The following is an 18,939-nucleotide window of genomic DNA, read 5'->3' on the forward strand; positions in this document are numbered from 1 at the left end:
ATATTAAGGAAACGATTATTTTAATACCCTATGAGACATCTTGTTTGCAGACAGACTAACAGGTGAAACCATACCCCTACTTCACATTTGGTGGGGATTAAACCCACTGCCTCCCATAAAGGCAATCAATTAATATATTGTCAACATTCCTCGCATATCACTCTCTCATCCCCCTTCACGCGGCCCCATCTACAGGGTCACCATGACCCAACGGCCAGAACTATCGCGACTGATTCAACTCCAGTCAACACATCCAGGGAAAAGGGGGGCGGGAGTAATTGGAGGGGGGCGGGGGGTTGGGCAGTATGACAGGGCACACGCTCACCAATAGGCCGGATCCAAATCCAGACCTTGCCAGCACTACAAGCCAATGCGTCCCACAACAGGGGACCACAACAACTCATCCACCTGGTACCTGCTCGACCAACAGGTGACCCGATAAACACACAGACAGACAGATAAACGAACCCCCCAACGTACGAACAGGAAGGTCTCACAGAAGTCCATTCAATCCAACCTGTAGGCTGCCACGATTCTGCCCGCAGGGACACACCACTCCATCATAGTCACACTCGGTCACGTCTGCAGACACAGTGGATGACATTCGACACCATAACATACACCGCAGACACCGCTCCTCCTCCTTGATCCATACCTGCACACGCAGTCAGACACACCCAGACGGACACAGGGGTGAACCCATAACCCCTATTCCTCCTCAGTGGTGAGGTCATGACTCCCAGCACCACATGTCATTCTTGGCAGATCACCCACACTATGAGCAATCAAAACGTCATTTCAGAGATACCGGAAAACCAAGGTTCATACTTCCAAATAAGTCACCATCACCTAATGACCTATATCTCCGTCGGAATGCTGAATGACACGCTGTCCAACTCTGGCATCCCACAACCCTTCTTGGAGGCATACTTCACACTGCGGCACTCAGCCGCCACTCAGCGCACAACGTACATGTGCTCACTCAACACGTCACTCCAACTCGGCCCCCCACATGTCACACGACCAAAACCCTCAACCTCCGACATTGTCCACAACGCAGGCATATCATCAAGCCAGATGCTTCGAGTTCGCCCGTGTCTCCGCTCCGACGCATCTCCGAGATGCATCACGCACCCCATCCACTCATCATTCCCATGGTGTGAGCCACATCACATACCGACAGTTGAAAACCCGACCATTTTTATCCCTCGGATGAGCGTTCACCCCACATTTCTTCTCAAATTATCAAATTTCCAATACTCTCCCCTTCTCCGCCTGTGGGGCAACTTGACCTGCATTATCTGCCTTCAGAACCACATGCATTTTCATAACTATACCATACCACCATTGCTCGCCCGCAAGGCCGTTGTCAGGCGCATCAATCAACACAGGCGCACCGACGCATCTTGCGTCTCCCAGCTGCCACCGCATCACTTTCGTACCTTGAGGTTGCAATTGTTATTATCATTTCATCCGCTCCTGAGCACTAAACCAGCGCTCAATCGTATTCCCGGCACAGCGAGAGACCTCGTTCACACTGTACATCATTTACTGTAAGATAGGGTTTCCGGTTGGTACCGGAAATTCATTACTTTCTTGAAATACTCCATTTGCCACAACAATTGCCTATCACTTAATCATTTTATATACTACGCAGTTTATTCAACTTTTCGTCATAATCCCATCATAAACAACGTATTTCTCATGACATTGCATGGCAGGAATCACATTGCATGAACCACCTTGCTGGCAAGGCACGAACGACTCACGTGTAGGAAAGTTGAAGTGGCCCACAATGCATTTGGGCACACATCCTCCAAGCAACCTCATAGCAGGGTTCTCCCCCGTACTCACGCATCTTTCTGTTCCATAATGCGCCTTTCTCTCCAGACGGCTCTCCCACACTCGTTCGTTTCAATCTCGACTGCACCTGTCCGCAGGATTTGGGTCTCTCCCAATCTTCTGCCTATCACGCCGGTCTCCATGCCAGCCGGCCTGCATCCTTACGCGGCAGCTCCGCGCGTTATTTTTTCCTCATTCTGAGCCCTTAACTTCAGTTGTTCACAAAGGTGCAACCACCCGACGCGGCTAGTTGCATCATTCCTTTCCATATCTCACTCGTTTTAATCATTGTACCTGGCTCATTATAATCCTCTTTTCGCCTGCCTCGGCCACCCGAATGCGTTCAATGCCGTGCACGGCATTGAATACACGCACTCCGTCGTCCCACCTCGCGAGCTGTTGCTGCGCTATTTTATCTCGCACCAACATTTGCAGCATTTCCTCCTTAATTTCCTTTTTCTCCTCCGAAGAGGAACCTGGGCATTGTTCGAGTTTTGCACATAATTCATTGGTTCCCATCCCCTTCCAGCCGAAAAGGACGGTCTGCACTTGTTTCCTTTGTGCTGGCCGAAGCCCCTCCACTAGGTAATTGTTCACCAGGGGAGGGGGTAGATCTGTGATTTGGATTTGCCCTAGTCCTCCCCATCGAGCTATAGCTTTCTCTATTCTCTCCCGAAAGTCGCCAACCGTTTCTCCTGCCTTTTGTTTTACCGCGCCGATCTTTCCCCAGTCTGGTCCTCCCGAGGGCGCTAGCTCGTGGTCAATGCTTGTCAATAACATGGCCTTTGCGAGGGTTCATGCAGCCGGAGTGATTGGGTTTGGCCCTCCCTGGGGATCGTTGACCGGCCAAGCCACTCGAATTTTGGCCCGTTCCGATATTTTAGGTGGCAGCACTGACACTCCCAAATGGCATATATCTCTCCAATCTGCTCTCCCTTGGATAATCCACTGAGATATCAGCGGGACTATCCCAGAGGGTTGGTCAAGTAACAAGTCCTTAACCCTATGTTGCATTGCCGTTAAATCCGTTTCTTTCCATGGCACCTGGGCCATCACTGGGCCTTGCGCATCGATTCCTACGCATCGCATGGGAAACGCTCCTTCTGTTTCTGCCTTGCTTACTGCCTGATGTTCCGCTAGTGAGGGGTATAATCCTAATTTCCAACCTGGGTCTAGCGGGGGCGGAAAGCCCAGGGTGTCTGTGCCGCTATCTCCTTCGTCCTCTACCTGGGGAGCCGATGGTGTTCGGGGTTCCCGGGTCCTCGGGTGTTGCCTATTTGTTCCCCCTGTGGCGCCCTGGTGTCGGGATGCTCGTGCCTTTGATCCTGGGACTGGACAAAGGCCTTGGGAGGGGTGGGGATCTGGATCTTCACCTCCCTCATCCTGCTCTTCCTCATCGGAGTTCATCTGAGCTACCATCAGCTTCTGACTTGATTGCGCCATAAGCGCCTTCATTTGTCTGTCCTGCTTTCGTTCATCCTGGTATTTTCCCAACTCCCCTCGCAAACTCGCTTGCTTAGAGGCTGCCTGTCGTTTCAAGGCTTCTTCCTTCCACCACCCATATACCTTCCATGAGTCAGGTGGAAGCCTTTTCTTTTTCTTTTCCAAGGTGTCTAACGCCCCATATAGCGCTTCTAACTTCTCGAATGCAAATGACCCTTCTTCCGGCCAAGGATTACTCACATCCTTGGTCAACTCAGCCCATGCTTTCCCCGGTTGCACGGCAGCATATCCATGCTCCCTTTTCATATAATATGCCGGGGTATTCTTTAGGGGTTCTCCCTCTTTTCCTAGTTTATTTCCCATCTTCCTTTCTTAGGCTGATCCCTCCTGGGTAGTTCTTGGATCAGGGTGCCACCCGATCCTCACTACCCCTTTCTTCCGGAAACTTATTACCCCTGTCCCCCTGGGCGCCCTCTCTTGCTTGGTTCGTTAATCCACTGGTGCTTCGCTTAAATTTGGTTCGGGATACACGCTCAGGCACAGTCGACGGAGGTCCGCCACATCCAAGGGAGGGGAAGAGGCTTTTCAATTTAGGTGTGCAAATATTCTTACTTCAGCCAATTGTTGCTGGCGCCAGCCTCCCCTTCCCGTCCCGAGGAGCCCTCCTCGAACCTGTGGCTGGATGTATCCCACTTCTGACACCAGTTGTCGGTCTTCACTTTATAGGAAAGAAGAGGCAAGTTGAAGCAACAGTAGTTTAATAAGAATCAAACAATTGTGGAGCGTGACCGAAATGCAGAGCTTTATCACGTAAAGCAGTGCAAGTCCGTGCCACACTAAAGAAACTCAGCAAAGGTGTGTCTTATATACTGCCAAAGCAAGATAGCAATCTCCGCTAATTCTGCAAACCAAGCAATTTTCAAAGGAATAGAGGGGGAAAGTTGACCAGTGGCCCCGACCCTTGTCCTATCCTTTTGGAGTGCTGTGCCAGGGAAAAGTGTAGGAGAAGACACACATACTGTTATTGCAACATTCTTTAAGTTCTTATCTCCCCTTCGCAGATGTTTACCAGGCCCTGGCTCTTACAAGGACAGCGATTGTGAAAGTTATCTCCAAGGGCAGCTTGACCAAAGCATGAACTTTGCAAATGTAATCATCAGTATTTTCTGAAGCATAAAGCATAAATGAATTTAGCTGTTAAAGCAAACATTAATTGGACGAGTCAAGAAAAGCACAATTAAATGCATGATCCCCACATACACATATACGTAGCAAGCAGGTGACCTGAGTCACATGGTGTATGAGGCGTTTAAAGCCTTATCCCCCACAATACCACCTATTAGAGCCAAGGGTGTACTTACTTTTTCCACATGCGAAATTTGCATTTATGTTTATTTAAATTATACAATGTACGACAAAATGTAAATGTTTCATGATATTTGTTATATTATATCACCTTTATCTATCAATATTATTGAAATGAAGATCAAATAGCTGTATGTTGAAATATGTTGAAAAAGTCAAAACTTTACATGGGGTGTCCTTACTTTTTCACGTGACTGTATATTGGTGCTGGAAAAGTAGTGTATCTTGTCATGATCAGATGGAGAAATGGGAGGGATCAGGCCTTGACATTAATTCCACTGTTGCCAAACTCGGAGAGAAATGCAAGGTAATCTTGGAAATGCATGCACTTTCAGGCTGTGACACGGTATCTTACCCTAATGGAAAAGGTAAACTGTCTGCCTTAAATGTGCTCAACCAGACTGATATTGCTGGTCGAGACTGTTCTGGGAGAGAACAATGCTACCTACAATGACCTGATAGCAACTGGGAAAACCTTCTTCCTACATCTATATGGGCAGAAGAAGAGCAAGTCAATGAATGCTGCCCGTTATGAGACTTATCGAAAACGAAAAAATCCTCCTGCTCTGAAGTCCCTTCCGCCAACAGACAAACCTAGCCCTCTATATCCATAGAGCACATCTGCAAATGATGCTTTGGAAGGCTGCAGACAAGGATGAACCTCCAACTGTCGAAATAACGAACTATGGGTGGGAGATCACTCGATGATCACAATACGACAGAGCGACAGAGCAGGTGGGAGATGCTAAAATATTGTTCTGCTTTGCTAAAATATTGTTCTGCTTTGCTAAAATATTGTTTTGCTTTGCTAAAATATTGTTCGGCTTTGCTAAAATATTGTTTTGCTTTGCTAAAATATTGTTTTGCTTTGCTAAAAGATTGTTCTGCTTTGCTAAAACATTGTCCGGCTTTGCTAAAATATTGTTTTGCTTTGCTAAAATATTGTTCAGCTTTGCTGAAATATTGTTTCACTTTGCTAAAATATTGTTCGGCTTTCCTGAAATATTGTTCGGCTTTGCTAAAACATTGTTCTGTTTTCTAAAAATATTGTTTTGCCCATTGTTTGGAATGATTGGGGAGGGAAATGGCGTTGTTTCTCGTGTTTCATGACCTGATTAATGTCCCCCGAGCCCGACTTTCCAACTTTTAGTCGAACAATCCATCATTCAATCCGTCTTTAATCCCTCCATCTTTCAATCCATCTATTGACACTTCTTGAATTCCAGCTACCCATCCATCGTCGGTCCCTCGCCCTTTCACTTCCAAATAGTAACTCCTCACGATCCTGCCCGTTTTGCCTTTCAAACCCCGTAACTCCCATGGGATACTTTCCTCATCTGAAGCCACCCTTTGGTTCCTCCATCTCAAACCCCGTAACTCCCAAGGGAAACTTCTCTCACCCAGAGAGAGGGATTGAACTTCCCTCACCTGAATCCACCCGTTCGGTCCTCCATCTCAAAGCTCTCCCCTCGTCCTTTTGCCTCCTAACCCCCGCTTCATATGTCCTTCAAACTCCCTGCCAACCCCCCCTTTTCATTCCAAATCCTAAACCATCTGCTACCACCGCATGACCACATCACCCTATTAGAGCATTACTATTAGCTTAGTACAATTGACCCAAATTACCCCGTTAACTCATGACCTATAATATTGTCGTGTGTCTACCCTGTAGTGAACAGGGCAACAGATGACCAAACGAGCTTTAACTCTGAGGCGTTCAATCCAATGGTGGACCTTCTTTATACGCGAGGGCAAGGAGTGGGGGAAGGGCCGTTGGTGCTTACCTGCACGGGTCCACCGGACGTCTTCGAACCTGTGATAATTAACTCAAACCAACACGGAATTAAAATGTACAAAAATACCGGCTTTATGGAAGAAATGACTTTTGAAGACTGTTGAAGAATGACACAGACTCGTATACAACACAAGGGGAAATATGAAAGAACAACAACAAAAACAACAACAGGCATTTTAAGGCCATTTTCCCTGCTGGAGCGGGGGTTAGCCTTGCGGTCCCCATGACATTCTCCATTTTGCCCTATTTTCTGCATCTCCCCTTGTTAACCCCCTTGCCCGCATTTCTTCTTCGACCATCTTTTGCCAAGTCTTTCTCGGTCTTCCCTGTCGTCTACTTCCTTCGACATTCATTTCCATCACTCTTCTCAACTAGTCACTTTCATCCTTCCTCAACACATGACCAAACCATCTCAAACTGTTTCTCTTCACAGCATCTATCACAGGCTCTATTCCCATCATCTTTCGCAATTCATCATTTGTCTTCCTCTCTAAAATGAAAAAATATAAAATATATAAAAGAACAAAAGTAAAAGTTGTGTGTGTGTGTGGGCACTTAGCTCCGAGCGGCTCTTGAACCCCGTCGGGAATCGTCCAGGCCCTGAGCGCGCAATCCGGGCGCGGCACAGGCCCGGGCAGGAAGTAGGCCTCAGCGCGCCCTCGTTCACTCAGCCGCGCTTGTCCTCGTCATCCACCTCACCAGCACACACATTTCCCAGTGCAAGAGCGCTATGAACTGTGGCTGCACGGCACCAATTTTCCAAAACAAGAGCTTATCGGCGATCGTTCACCTCTCGTCCACAAGCCCGGAGAAAGCCTGAAAGAAAGCCACAAGCGCTCGTGAACTTCGACCGTTCGTTGTGAAATCCCAAAGCAGATAGAGATATAAAATCGTGACCGTTCTCAATGAATGTCCCTCGCTCAACAGCGCACCGCATATGTGACTTCGCTATGGAGGCGAGCCCACAGAGAGCGATCGAACCAAAGAGACAAAATGTTGGGAACATGACCGTTCGTCACCAAACCCAGAAAAAGAGAGAAAATGTCGGCCCTCCAATTCCTTTTTACTCAAGGCTCTGACGTCCAGGCCCTGAGCCATGTACAATGTGCGTTGTATAGAGAATGACAGAGATCTGTAATCTGGCGGTGAAAGAAGGCCGCATTCCAGTGGATTGGGAACTGAGTACCCTCGTCCCTCTATACAAGGGGAAAGGTGACCCTCTGGAGTGTGGCTCGTACCGAGCGATAAAGGTATTGGAGAATGGAATGAAGGTATTGGAAAGGGTGTTGGAGAGGAGGATAAGGAAGAAAGTGAAGATCGACAAAATGCAGTTTGGATTTATGCCAGGAAGAGGAACGACAGACGTGCTTTTTATTGTGAGGCAGTTGCAGGAGAAGTATATGGAGAAGAGGAAGAAGTTGTTTCTTGGGTTTGTTGATCTGCAGAAAACATTCGATAGGGTTCCATGCAAAGTATTGACAGGGGCAATGAGGAAGTTAGGAGTGGAGGAATGGTTGATCAGAGTAGTGATGGCAATGTACAAAAGAGTGCGCACAGCTGCAAGGACGAAGGACGGGAACAGTGGTGAGTTTGAGGTGAAGGTGGGAGTGCATCAGGGGTCGGTACTAAGTCCACTACTATTTGTAGCTGTGATGGAGATGCTGGCTCAGAACGTAAAGGAGGGTTTACCGTGGGAGTTGTTGTATGCAGATGATCTGGTGTTGATTGCGGAAAGTATGGATGGACTGAAGGAAAAGATGAACAAGTGGAAGGAATGTATGGAGACAAAAGGTCTGAAGGTGAATATCGGAAAGACGAAGGTGATGGCAAGTGGTAAAGCATGTGGTGAGGTGAAAAGAACTGGGAAGTGGCCCTGTGCTCTGTGCAGGAAGGGTGTCGGAGTGAACTCCATACAATGTGCGCTGAGTGGGTTCATCAAAAATGTAGTGGTCTGAAAGGGTCATTAACCAGTGTGGCAGCTACATTCAAATGTAAGGTGTGCACAGAGGGAGCTGCAGATGGAGGAAATGTTGAGTTGGATCTTGGAAATGGCGTGAAGCTGGAAGGTGTGAAAACATTTTGCTACCTCGGAGACATGCTGAATGGAGAAGGTGGATCAGGCTTGGCAACGGTTACTCGAGTGAGATGTGCATGGAAGAAGTTTTGGGAACTGAGTGGCGTGCTGATGAGGTGGGGAGTGTCGTTGAAGCTGAAGGGAAAGGTGTATGCTGCATGTGTGAGAAGTGTGATGATTTATGGGAGTAGTACAGCAGATAAGCTCTCATATTTTAACAAATTGTGCATTTTTTGAGAAAAGCATGAAATTTCTAGCATAGTTAGTATATACCATAAGGTTTATTTTCAGATGTGGAGGGAAGTCAGATTTGACCTCTGAGGACCGTGAGAGGTCAAATCCAAAATGGCCACCAGTCCACCGGGTCTAATGTTCAAACGCGCTTGTAGGTGTCATTTCCAACTAAATTGGGGATGCCCATTCATTTGGTGATACTTTTGAGATCGCCAGAACTCAAGGACATGCATTTAGGTCACGGTCAAGGTCAAATTACGTTAAATATCTATTTTTATGATACTGCAGTTGGAACTGCTGTTGGAAAAAGTTCATTTGACCTTTTCAAACTTTATTTTTTCAGGTATAGGGATAGGTACAGAGCACCCAAAGACCAGAAATGATGGAAAAAAAGTGTTTACACTGCAAGGAATGATGCAATAACCTCTGAACAAATAACTGTAGTTAACCAAGTATGTCCACCAAAGCTTACATTAAATCAAGTGCAACGATGAAAATTGGTAATGATCTAAATCTAACAGTCTCCAGAACAGAAGCACAGTGCAGTGCACTTGAATGCAGCTTTGGCATACTTGCAGCGTCCAGTGCACCCTTTCTTGCAGCCACAGTCGATCAATTCATGGCACGATTTTGATGCTTCAGGAAGAGTGGTCCAAAGAGGCTGCCACCCAGTTGTCTCCTTTGTCCAGCCCCAGTCAGGTGGGTCTGGCATCTCTGGATCCATGACCAATGCCTGGTTACAACAGTTGGCCTGGTAGCAAGTGTGCTTGATGTGCTGCTTGAGTGTTGCCTGGGTTGGAGGAATGTTCTCTCGAGTTCTACACTTCTGTGTGAAGAGCTGTTTCCTGGCATCATTCACTTCCGTGCTCTCACTGGTTCTATCATACATCAGCACCACAAATCGCTCTAGCAGTAACATTGAGCCTTCACTGACCTCACTTGGCATGCCTAGGAGTTCATTGAAAGCATCATTCACCTCTGGGCACCCCCAATTTAGTTGGAAATGACACCTATGTTTTTCTACACTATTTGGTTCCAAAATTAAGCGCGTTTGAACATTAGACTCGGTGGACTGGTGGCCATTTTGGATTTGACCTCTCACGGTTCTCAGAGGTCAAATCTGACTTCCCTCCACATCTGAAAATATACCTTATGGTATGCACTATGTTAAAAATTTCATGCTTTTCTCATAAAATGCACAATTTTTGTGTTTATCTGCTGCACTAGAGCGAGACATGGGTAATGAACGTAGAGCAGCAACGAAGGTTGGAAAGGGTGGAAATGCGAATGGTTCGATGGATGTGCGGAGTATCGTTGAGAGAGAGGAAGACAAATGATGAATTGCGAAAAATGATGGGAATAGAGCCTGTGATTGATGCTGTGAAGAGGAACAGGTTGAGATGGTTTGGTCATGTGTTGAGGAAGGATGAAAGTGACTGGTTGAGAATAGTGATGGAAATGAATGTAGAAGGAAGTAGAGGACGGGGAAGACCGAGAAAGACTTGGCTAAAGATGGTGGAAGAAGAAATGCGGGCAAGGGGGTTAACAAGGAGAGATGCAGAAAATAGGGCAAGATGGAGAAGATTGTCATGGGGACCGCAAGGCTAACCCCCGCTCTCGCAGGGAAAATGGCCTTAAAATGCATGTTGTTGTTGTTGTTTGTTGTCAAGGCTCTGACGTCATTCGACGGAGTCTGCGTCCCCACTCCGATCAGTTTGTGCCATCTCATCGCTCTTAGTGTCCTGACCAATCGCTGCTCTTCGGGGCATGGTGATACGGGCCTGCCTGCTTGATGTGGTGATGTGACTGCTGGCAGCGCCATTGTTATTCTTCAATGTCTTGTTCCGGTCACTTTTATTTCGTGTTTTTAATGCGCAATTTCTTAGCTTGTGTGTGTGCTGCTGATCATAAGGAACAGAGGAAAAACAACAGAGGCCATTACATACAGGGGATTAATTACCCATAATCCCTAACCAATTAACATAACCCCACCCCTCTCAAGGGGACACTTACACGCACGTACACGACATCCGGTCTAAACGAATTTTCTACTTACTAGGGAGATACCCGTGCTATGCACGGATGGGAGGCCAGAAGCAAACATGCAATGCAGATACGGCGAATGCTAAAGCATGAAACCAATAAATTCCACATTCCTGCAGCACCTTCAGTCGCACGTCAGACATGGACAGCAAGTTCGTGAAGGACTTCCATCAAAAACGTACCCGTTCGCAAACAAACGGGTACGTTCACGTATAGAAACATCGATCGTGGGACCGTGGCGAATCTGCATTTGGCGATCCGCGAAGTTCACGTTCAGAAAGTAGAAACCATCACAGCATGTCGTCATTCACTTGAACTCAATATCTCTTTTTTTCATTCGAAACAACATAACTCCAATTAATCACAAAATAAACTTTTAACAACATTGTTAATGTTTCCTTCATTGTAAAAACTACCAAATTAACAGTTAAAAGGATTTTGAGCCGATAGCTGTTACGGCCTTGGCAAGATCGATGGAGACAGCGATCTGTTAGCGTATTCACCGCCCAAATAGCTATGTGGAATTCTCTCATGCAGAGATTAAATGTCGTTTGAACTTTGGCCGAGGTCATTATTTACTTTTAATGATGTTTATATACGAATGATGTTTAATGATGTTTATATTGGTTTTGGGTCGTCCTTTCCGCATATCTCGTGGGATTGTAAGTTGGAGAGACGGCCGTGATGGTGCCAAGGGGGTTAGAATTCTCTCAAGCAGGGATTCAACCCGTGTCCTTATAAAATGTCTTTGGCCGAGGTCACCGAGTCCGATCGGTGCAGCTGTGCAGCGATCGGTGCAGCCGTTTGTGCGGCACCCAGGAAAACAACATCCTCACAATGAGAAGATCGTCACAATGAATGTTATGCAAACACGAATGTTATGCGGGAGTCCAAACCTGAGAATGCTGGAGACTGAAGCTGAAATTGGGAAAACTAAATAGCCTATTTTACTCCTGGAAATCCCAGGATTATCCACCCAAAATATCGTTGCGATCGGTTCAGCAGTTTTTACGGTACCTTCAAATGGACAGACAGACGGACGGACATAGTAAGATGATGGAAATGGGGCTTTTTGCTGTTAGAAAATGGGTTCTTACTCCCCACAAGTCATTGTGCTGTCGTAGCTGACCCCAATTGCACAAGTTCACCTGGACGTTGCCATCGTAGTTGCTTGTTTGTTCCATCTTCATTCCCTGAGCAGTTGGCAACTTTCCCACCTGGATGTGGCTCTACCCCATTAGTCTACAGACTGGTTCCACCCTCTAACCCCAAATACACCCCAAGTCCTCACCCTCCCCCTCCCAACCCTAAGGTGTTAGTTAATCCTCTCCCGACACCAAGCCTTCAAACCCCCTCCCCACCCACCATGGACGCTTGTCCAACTCACAATCCCGCGAGATATGTGGAAAAGATACATGTCCATGAACAGGTCATGGTCACCTGTCCAACTCCAATCCCATGCGATATGCAGAAAATATATGTGACAATAAATGACCCAAAACCAATTATCTTTCTTCCTGATAGATATATACGAGTACATACACCGTTAAAAGTAAATAATGATACCACACAAAGGCCTTCAATAAGAACATGGGTTTAAGCCCTGCTTAAGAGAATCTCAATCCTCTTTCAATGATCAATTCAAGAGAATTGCGTGCGGACTTCCTCTCTAGTCGTAGTCAACATGTGGCCCTGAATAGATTTCTCTCATCTCCCCTTCCTGTTCAGGCTGGAGTTCCCCAAGGCAGTGTTCTGGGCCCTGTGCTTTTTCTGGTCTTTATCAATGATCTCTCCGACTCTCTGGAAAATCCTCTCTATCTCTTCGCTGATGACTCCAATCTCTGCCGCTCCATACCCCATCCCTCAGATTGGCAGTCTGCAGCCTCCTCACTCTCTGCAGACCTGCACAAAATCACAGACTGGTCATACAAGTGGGAACATGTCTTTCAATCCTTTCTTTCAAATCTTTCAATCAAGAACATGTCTTTCACACTCTTACTATGTCTCTCCGAAAAGACCGACTGGACAACTCTCCCATCTACTTTCTCAACAATCCTCTCCAAGAAGTTCTGTCTCTCAAGCTTTTGGGTCTCACTTTCTGCCATGATCTTTCTTGGGAAAACCACATTTCCAAGCTGGCCTCCAAAGCCAATCGCCAACTGGGCATCCTCTGTCGTGCGAAGTCCTTCCTTGGCACACCTGAGCTCCTCACCACATACAAGGCTTTCATCCGCAGCTCAATGGAATACTGTTCCCCTCTCTGGGCCGGTGCTCCTGCCTCACACCTAGCTCGTCTTCACGCTGTTGAAACCAAAGCGTTCAGAATCATTGGAATCTCCCACGATTAATCTAACTCCGAGGACCTTTCTCTCACTCACCGCAGGCAGGTTGGTGGTCTTTCTGTCTTCTACCGACTCCTCTCCGGCCTTGCTCCCCCAGCTCTCTCTGTGCTCTGTCCCCCAAATATTCCTACAGGTCGCACAAGATCTGCCAGCAACCCTCTTATGGTTATACTGCCAAAATCAAGACTCTCTGTTCACTTTCACTCCTTAATTCCTCTTTTCTCCCTCCTCTGGAACAAAATCCCCCACTCCCTTCAATCCCACTCCTCCCTCCAGGTCTTTAAAACAGCTGTTCACCACCATCTCTTATCTTCCCCCATCCAAAACCTTGATCTTTTCTACGCCCGCTAATTTCACCCCAGATCCACTTTTGTGAAATTCCAACTTATTTCCTGGAAGTCCTTGCAGTGTCCATGTGTTTTCTACTTCTCCCACCTCCCCCCAAGCCCTCTCCCTTCCACAGATCTCCCGTTATCCCTGCTGTCAAATGTTGTACTTGTGTGCTTACCCCTCTCTCCTCATCTTGTCTACCGCTCCCCTTATTATATGTTTTATGTGTCTGTTTGCTTTTTTATGTGATTAATGTTAGCTCTTTCACGAGCCTCGATATTGTATACAAAAAAAAAATAACCCCCTCCCCACTTCAAACCATCTCCAGCTTTATTGAAAATGAAACCAAGGAGAATATTCTCACCAACAAAGCCTCGCTCCTTGTAGACAATGCCCCTGCCAATCCTGCACAGATGCAAGACTCGTGCGATTTTACAGTAAGTATGTTTTGCCAACCCTTAGACCACCCTCCCTGCATAAATTCATTGCATAGTCCTGGCACACCGACCCAGTCACCCAAGCCTTAGGATTTGATCTCCATTTGACAGGATGCTGTGGCTTGAGGTAGCCATGCGCTCGCTCATGTGTTTTCGGAGTGGTACAGTAGGAGCTTCATTTTTCGGAGAAATTTTAACAATCAAATCCAGAGTAAATGCAGAGATTCCATGAACACGTCCAATTTGTGTTGTCCCTTCATCACGCTGTCTTTTAATAATGTCATACTGCACTGCTGAAGTTACAATCTGTCGCTGCTTTGCGAAGCACTCGCGAATTTCTTATTTAACTTTCACAGGTAATCCTCACAGCTCGGTTTATAAAGCAATATGCAATGGAAATTGTGCACGTACCGCTTTACATAATGGCCGCTCTCATTCAAGTGGTTGCGGTGGGATACTGCACATGCGCATTGGAGTGAAAACGCGCCTGTTACTCAGCCTCTGTTAAAAGCCAGAAGTATTTTGCACACGAGATTTAAATGGTTTTCTTACGGTAGTATTTTGGCTTTGCAAAAACCCGAATATTTTGAATTGAAAATGTGAAAAAGTAAATAATGGCCTTGGCAAAGTTTCTAATGGCATGGGTTTAATCTCTCCTTAAGGGAATGCCACATAGTTATTTGGGCGGTGAATATGCTAACAGATCGCTGTCTCCATCGATCTGGCCAAGGCCGCAACACCTATCAGTTCAAAATCCTTTTAACTGTTGATTTGGTACAGTTACACGTATCGGGAATTTGGTACACGTATTGGGAGTACATACGACATAGTGAATGTGACAGCTCTGAGGCGTCTTTCGCTTTGCATCGCAGTGACGGCGAGCACCAATATGGTGGCTGTACGATTAAAATCTGGCTTCAAGCCCCCTCACCACCCAAAGCCTTCAACAAGACATATTAACACGCTCCTCCCCCTTCATTCCCGTTCTTCAAAGCAAAGCGGTAAAAATTGTTGTATCGCTATTATATATGACGAGCAACGGTACCCTCCCCGAGGGCTTCAATTGGGAGACGCGATTTATTTTAACATCCGTTAAATATCACACGCAAATTATCAAAATCTAAACAGTATTTTTAGAATTTCAATTTTAAAAACCACATCACTGTGATTTGATTATTTGCGTGTGATATGATTTAACGGATGTTTATATGAATCGTTTAAAATAAAAAAGCCTTCAATTTCTGATATTTTGCCTTTTCATTTGGGCCTCCCAACTGAAGCCCCGCCCATAGGGCAGGTACCGTTGCTGGTTAGTATGAATGTTGTTTTGCAATAGCATTAGTATTATGCTATTCTCTTTAATTTGGGCCTCCCAACTGAAGCCCCGCCCATAGGGCAGGTACCGTTGCTCGTTAGTATGAATGTTGTTTTGCAATAGCATTAGTGTTATGTTATTCTCTTTAATGTTGTTATTACTTTTGTTATAAGAAGCAGCCTTGGAAAAACTCCAAGATAAGCTATCTTAACACAGATATACACCTCAACAAGGAGTTTGTCCAAGGCACAAATCCCCTTTGGGGAGGGGAAGAAGTTAAATCGCTCCAACCTCCTGACTTTTAGGCCCCGTGTCAAGTTTTGTTTTGTTTGGATAGGTAACAACCGAATGTATTGCTGTCAAATAAATCAGTCAGACAGACAGACATCAAATTGCGTATTTTAGTATAATAGAGATTAATTGCGTATCATAGAGATTCTACATGTAAAATTGTTTTGTTAAATCAGTGCGGGTGGAGACACCTGCTTTTCCTGCTGTTGGGGTAACTTGAACAAAGGAGAGGAAATCAGTAAAACCCGTGCAGTATAGTACGCTTACACTCATCTGATAATTGGGGCCTAGCCCACATTAGTTGGTGCTCTCTACCAGTGTATGTGCCAATTTTGATGGCTCCTTGTTGAGATAATTTCACGCAGGTTTAGAAATGGTGGCCGATTGTGTTCCGAATCCTTTCTTCCCCTCACACCACCTGTTATGCTTTCCCCCGATACCACAGTATGATGGGCATCTGATTTACAAGTCTCCAGGAAACATTAAACAATCCTGCACTTCCCTGCATATTTTGTGCCGACCCATACTTGCGGCTCTCAATGGAGGTGGGTGGCTGTTTTTCAACAAAGTTATTGATGATTTGGTTTGTATTAAAACACACTTCTTCAAATTCAACAAATCCTGGTGTGGTGTACTTTGAGGGTTTTGCACATGTACTAAGTGGGGGTGTTTAACTCGTTTAATTCCAGCTGGTACATGTAGAGAATTTTGTTTTCCAGGATATTGTTAACCATCCATAGATTACCGAGGATTCTGAAATGGTGCCGGTGTAGGAGGATAGAATCACTCCCCAGGATAAAATCACTCTAGAGTGGTTTTATCCTCGGATGAAATCACTCCCCCTAGGATTTTAACACTCCCCCTTGCAGGATCAAATGACTCCCCAGGATTATAACACTCCCCCTATATATTTTGTGATTTCAACAAGATTTATTGCATGGTAATGACATACAACCATGACAAAGTTAATGAATATGAACATAAAATGATAAATGAATTGATAAACAGGGCAGAATGATGTCCTTTGTAAACGTCTCTCCCTAAAAATAAAAATACAATGTTTTTCGCATCCCTGTATTAAACTGTGTAAATCAAATAAAGAAAAGTATAAATTTAACATTCAAATAACTATATATTTTGATATTAGAGCATTCGCAGTAATCATTACGATACATTTACGATGTTTTATACTGAAAGGATATTTTCATTTCAACATATAATATGTCATTTTAAGTTACGTTCTATAACTTTACTGCACTTTTAAGAAATATTAAATACAGGTTTTAAAATGTTACTCAAATGTTTGTATATTGGCAAAGGTGTGTTCACGTACCGAAAACCAGGAAACGAGCGCTTCTGAGCAGTTCCGAGAACTGGACATAGGTGCTATATAAATGTATAGTATAATAATATTCACATATTTCACAAAATAAAGTCTAATCTAATAGATTTAAGCGATGTTCAATGACTATGTCTTAACTCAACACCTACAATATTTATTGCATTTCCGTACTGTAAACGTCCCAATGTTTTAGTGCTCATTCCATTCATATGTACTTCATTGACATGTTTGCACTGTACATTTGTGGAAATAAATATTGTTTAAATCATTTCGATAAGAATCCAAGAATCGAACTAAGTATATTGTCAAGAGCATATATAGTGTTCCCATGGGTGTACAAAAGAAATCATATGTAGATCCGAAGATATGTAAATATTACCCACATCACACTGAATACACTCGGAAGAGTGTACAAAGGTATACATATAGATATGAAATGTAGTACACTGCATGATATTTTTAAAACCATAACAAAGTATAATTACTCTCATGTGAATATAAATGAACGGGAGTATTGATTAAATATACGGGGAAAACGGGACTCATGTCTTCTTTTGTTGTATTAAAATAATGATGGGCTCAAATATAGTACATGTATTCAACAATTGAATATTAAGGTCCGACAATATGATGCACATGCTCACACGGTATACACTAAAATACATAGTGAAAGCTCTGTTGATCATTGCAACGATAACTAACATCCTGTGAGTTATATTTCCAAAGTAACTAAATACATCTTTCCATTCTTTCTGGGGGATTGACTTTATCCTAAAGGGGAGTGCTTTGATCCTGGAGGGAGTGTGTTGATCCTAACAGGGGAGTGATTCTGTCCGAGGATAATTACACTCTAGAGTGTGCCAGTCCGAGGATTAGTTCACTCGAGAGTGATTTTATCCGAGGACAGAATCACTCCAGAGTGAGATTTTAGGGGAGTGAGAGAATCCTGCTACACCGGAACTCACAGATGAAGGTAAAATTTTAAAAATAATCTGAAGTTTCTCACTTTACCAATATGTGTATAACAATTTGATGTAATGCAGAAAATTCTGTCATTTCAGATGTAGGGACAAGTTATAATATTCATAATATGGCAGCTATCTCTTGACAAGGAAACATCACCGCTTGGACAGCCATACAAATGCTCACTCGACTTGTTCAAACGTAGATGAAAACCACCCCAACATGTCGCAGCGTTTCTTCTGGCTATAAGCAAATCCGATTCCCAGGATTGAATTGTTCATGTTTATAACTCACAATGTATACGTTTCTGCTATTTTAACCTTTTTTTTTTTAACTCACCGGGTTGGGGGGGGGGGGCAGGGGGAGGGGGGAGGATTTTGGACTTTGTTGGTGAACGATCGCATTTTGATCTCTCTCAGCATCGACGTCCTTTTGGTCCTTCTTGTTGTGAATCTCATCGTGCACGGTCGTGTGCCGACATCTTCTCGTCCCTTCTGATTTTGGACACCATCGCGAATGGCCGTGAGGAGCTGCGGGCCAGGAATCCGCGCAGAGATCGTGAAGACGAAGACGACGTGGAAGAGCAAGCTGCACGCCTGCTCGTTTGCTTGGCGCATGGGGCCTAGTTCGCACCAACTCGTCTGCGGTTTCCCGCACAGGGACACGGGCCAGAGACCTTTCCTGACAAGATATCGGGAGCCGCTCGCAGATAAATGCCAACCACACCTTTTATTTTTGCTATCATTATTTTATCCTTTGTCTGTTTACCGAGTCTGTGTGGGAGCGTTCCAATTTATGAATTGATTGTTATTTTGCCGTGTTATATTTTGTTGCCGGCATTTTCTTTAATAAAATCGATATTTTTGTACAGTTTACTTTCGCGTTGTTTGAGTTAATTTATCCCGGTGTGAAGACTGCCGGTGGGATCCGTGAAGGTAAGCGCTCCGGCTTCTCCCCCACTTTCCCCCACGCATATTCTCCGCTATATCTTGACTGAACGCCTCGGAGTGTTGAGCTCGTTTGGTCCTCCATGTCACCCTGCGGTGTTCACCATACAGGGTAGTCGCACAACAATATTTTTATGTTTAGATGATGAGATTGAAGAAGATGAGGAGGATGTTTC

General features: G+C 45.0%; 1 protein-coding gene across 2 annotated transcripts; it reads left to right on the top strand.

Annotated features, from left to right (window-relative positions):
- The first annotated feature begins 518 nt into the window (after positions 1–518).
- LOC144891823 (uncharacterized) lies at positions 519–18,689 on the top strand. 2 transcript variants are annotated; one of them, XM_078776561.1, is made up of 4 exons: positions 519–4,957; positions 5,051–5,385; positions 15,957–16,056; positions 17,915–18,689. In XM_078776561.1, the coding sequence occupies exon 1, from the start codon at positions 733–735 to the stop codon at positions 1,555–1,557; it is 825 nt and encodes a 274-aa protein (XP_078632687.1). In that variant the 5' UTR covers positions 519–732; the 3' UTR covers positions 1,558–4,957; positions 5,051–5,385; positions 15,957–16,056; positions 17,915–18,689. The 2 variants fall into 2 exon arrangements, 1 of the variants encoding a protein (XP_078632687.1); XR_013623216.1 differs by having other exon boundaries at positions 4,908–4,957; positions 18,236–18,689.
- Positions 18,690–18,939: the final 250 nt, after the last annotated feature.

This window comes from Myxine glutinosa, chromosome 4 (genome assembly GCF_964187855.1).
Source record: "Myxine glutinosa chromosome 4, kmMyxGlut1.1, whole genome shotgun sequence".
In the NCBI taxonomy this organism is placed as follows: domain Eukaryota; kingdom Metazoa; phylum Chordata; class Myxini; order Myxiniformes; family Myxinidae; genus Myxine; species Myxine glutinosa.

What these genes read in the sequence shown, in the direction of transcription:
- LOC144891823 (XM_078776561.1), top strand. Translation starts at nt 733, where the DNA reads ATGACTCCCAGCACCACATGTCATTCTTGGCAGATCACCCACACTATG.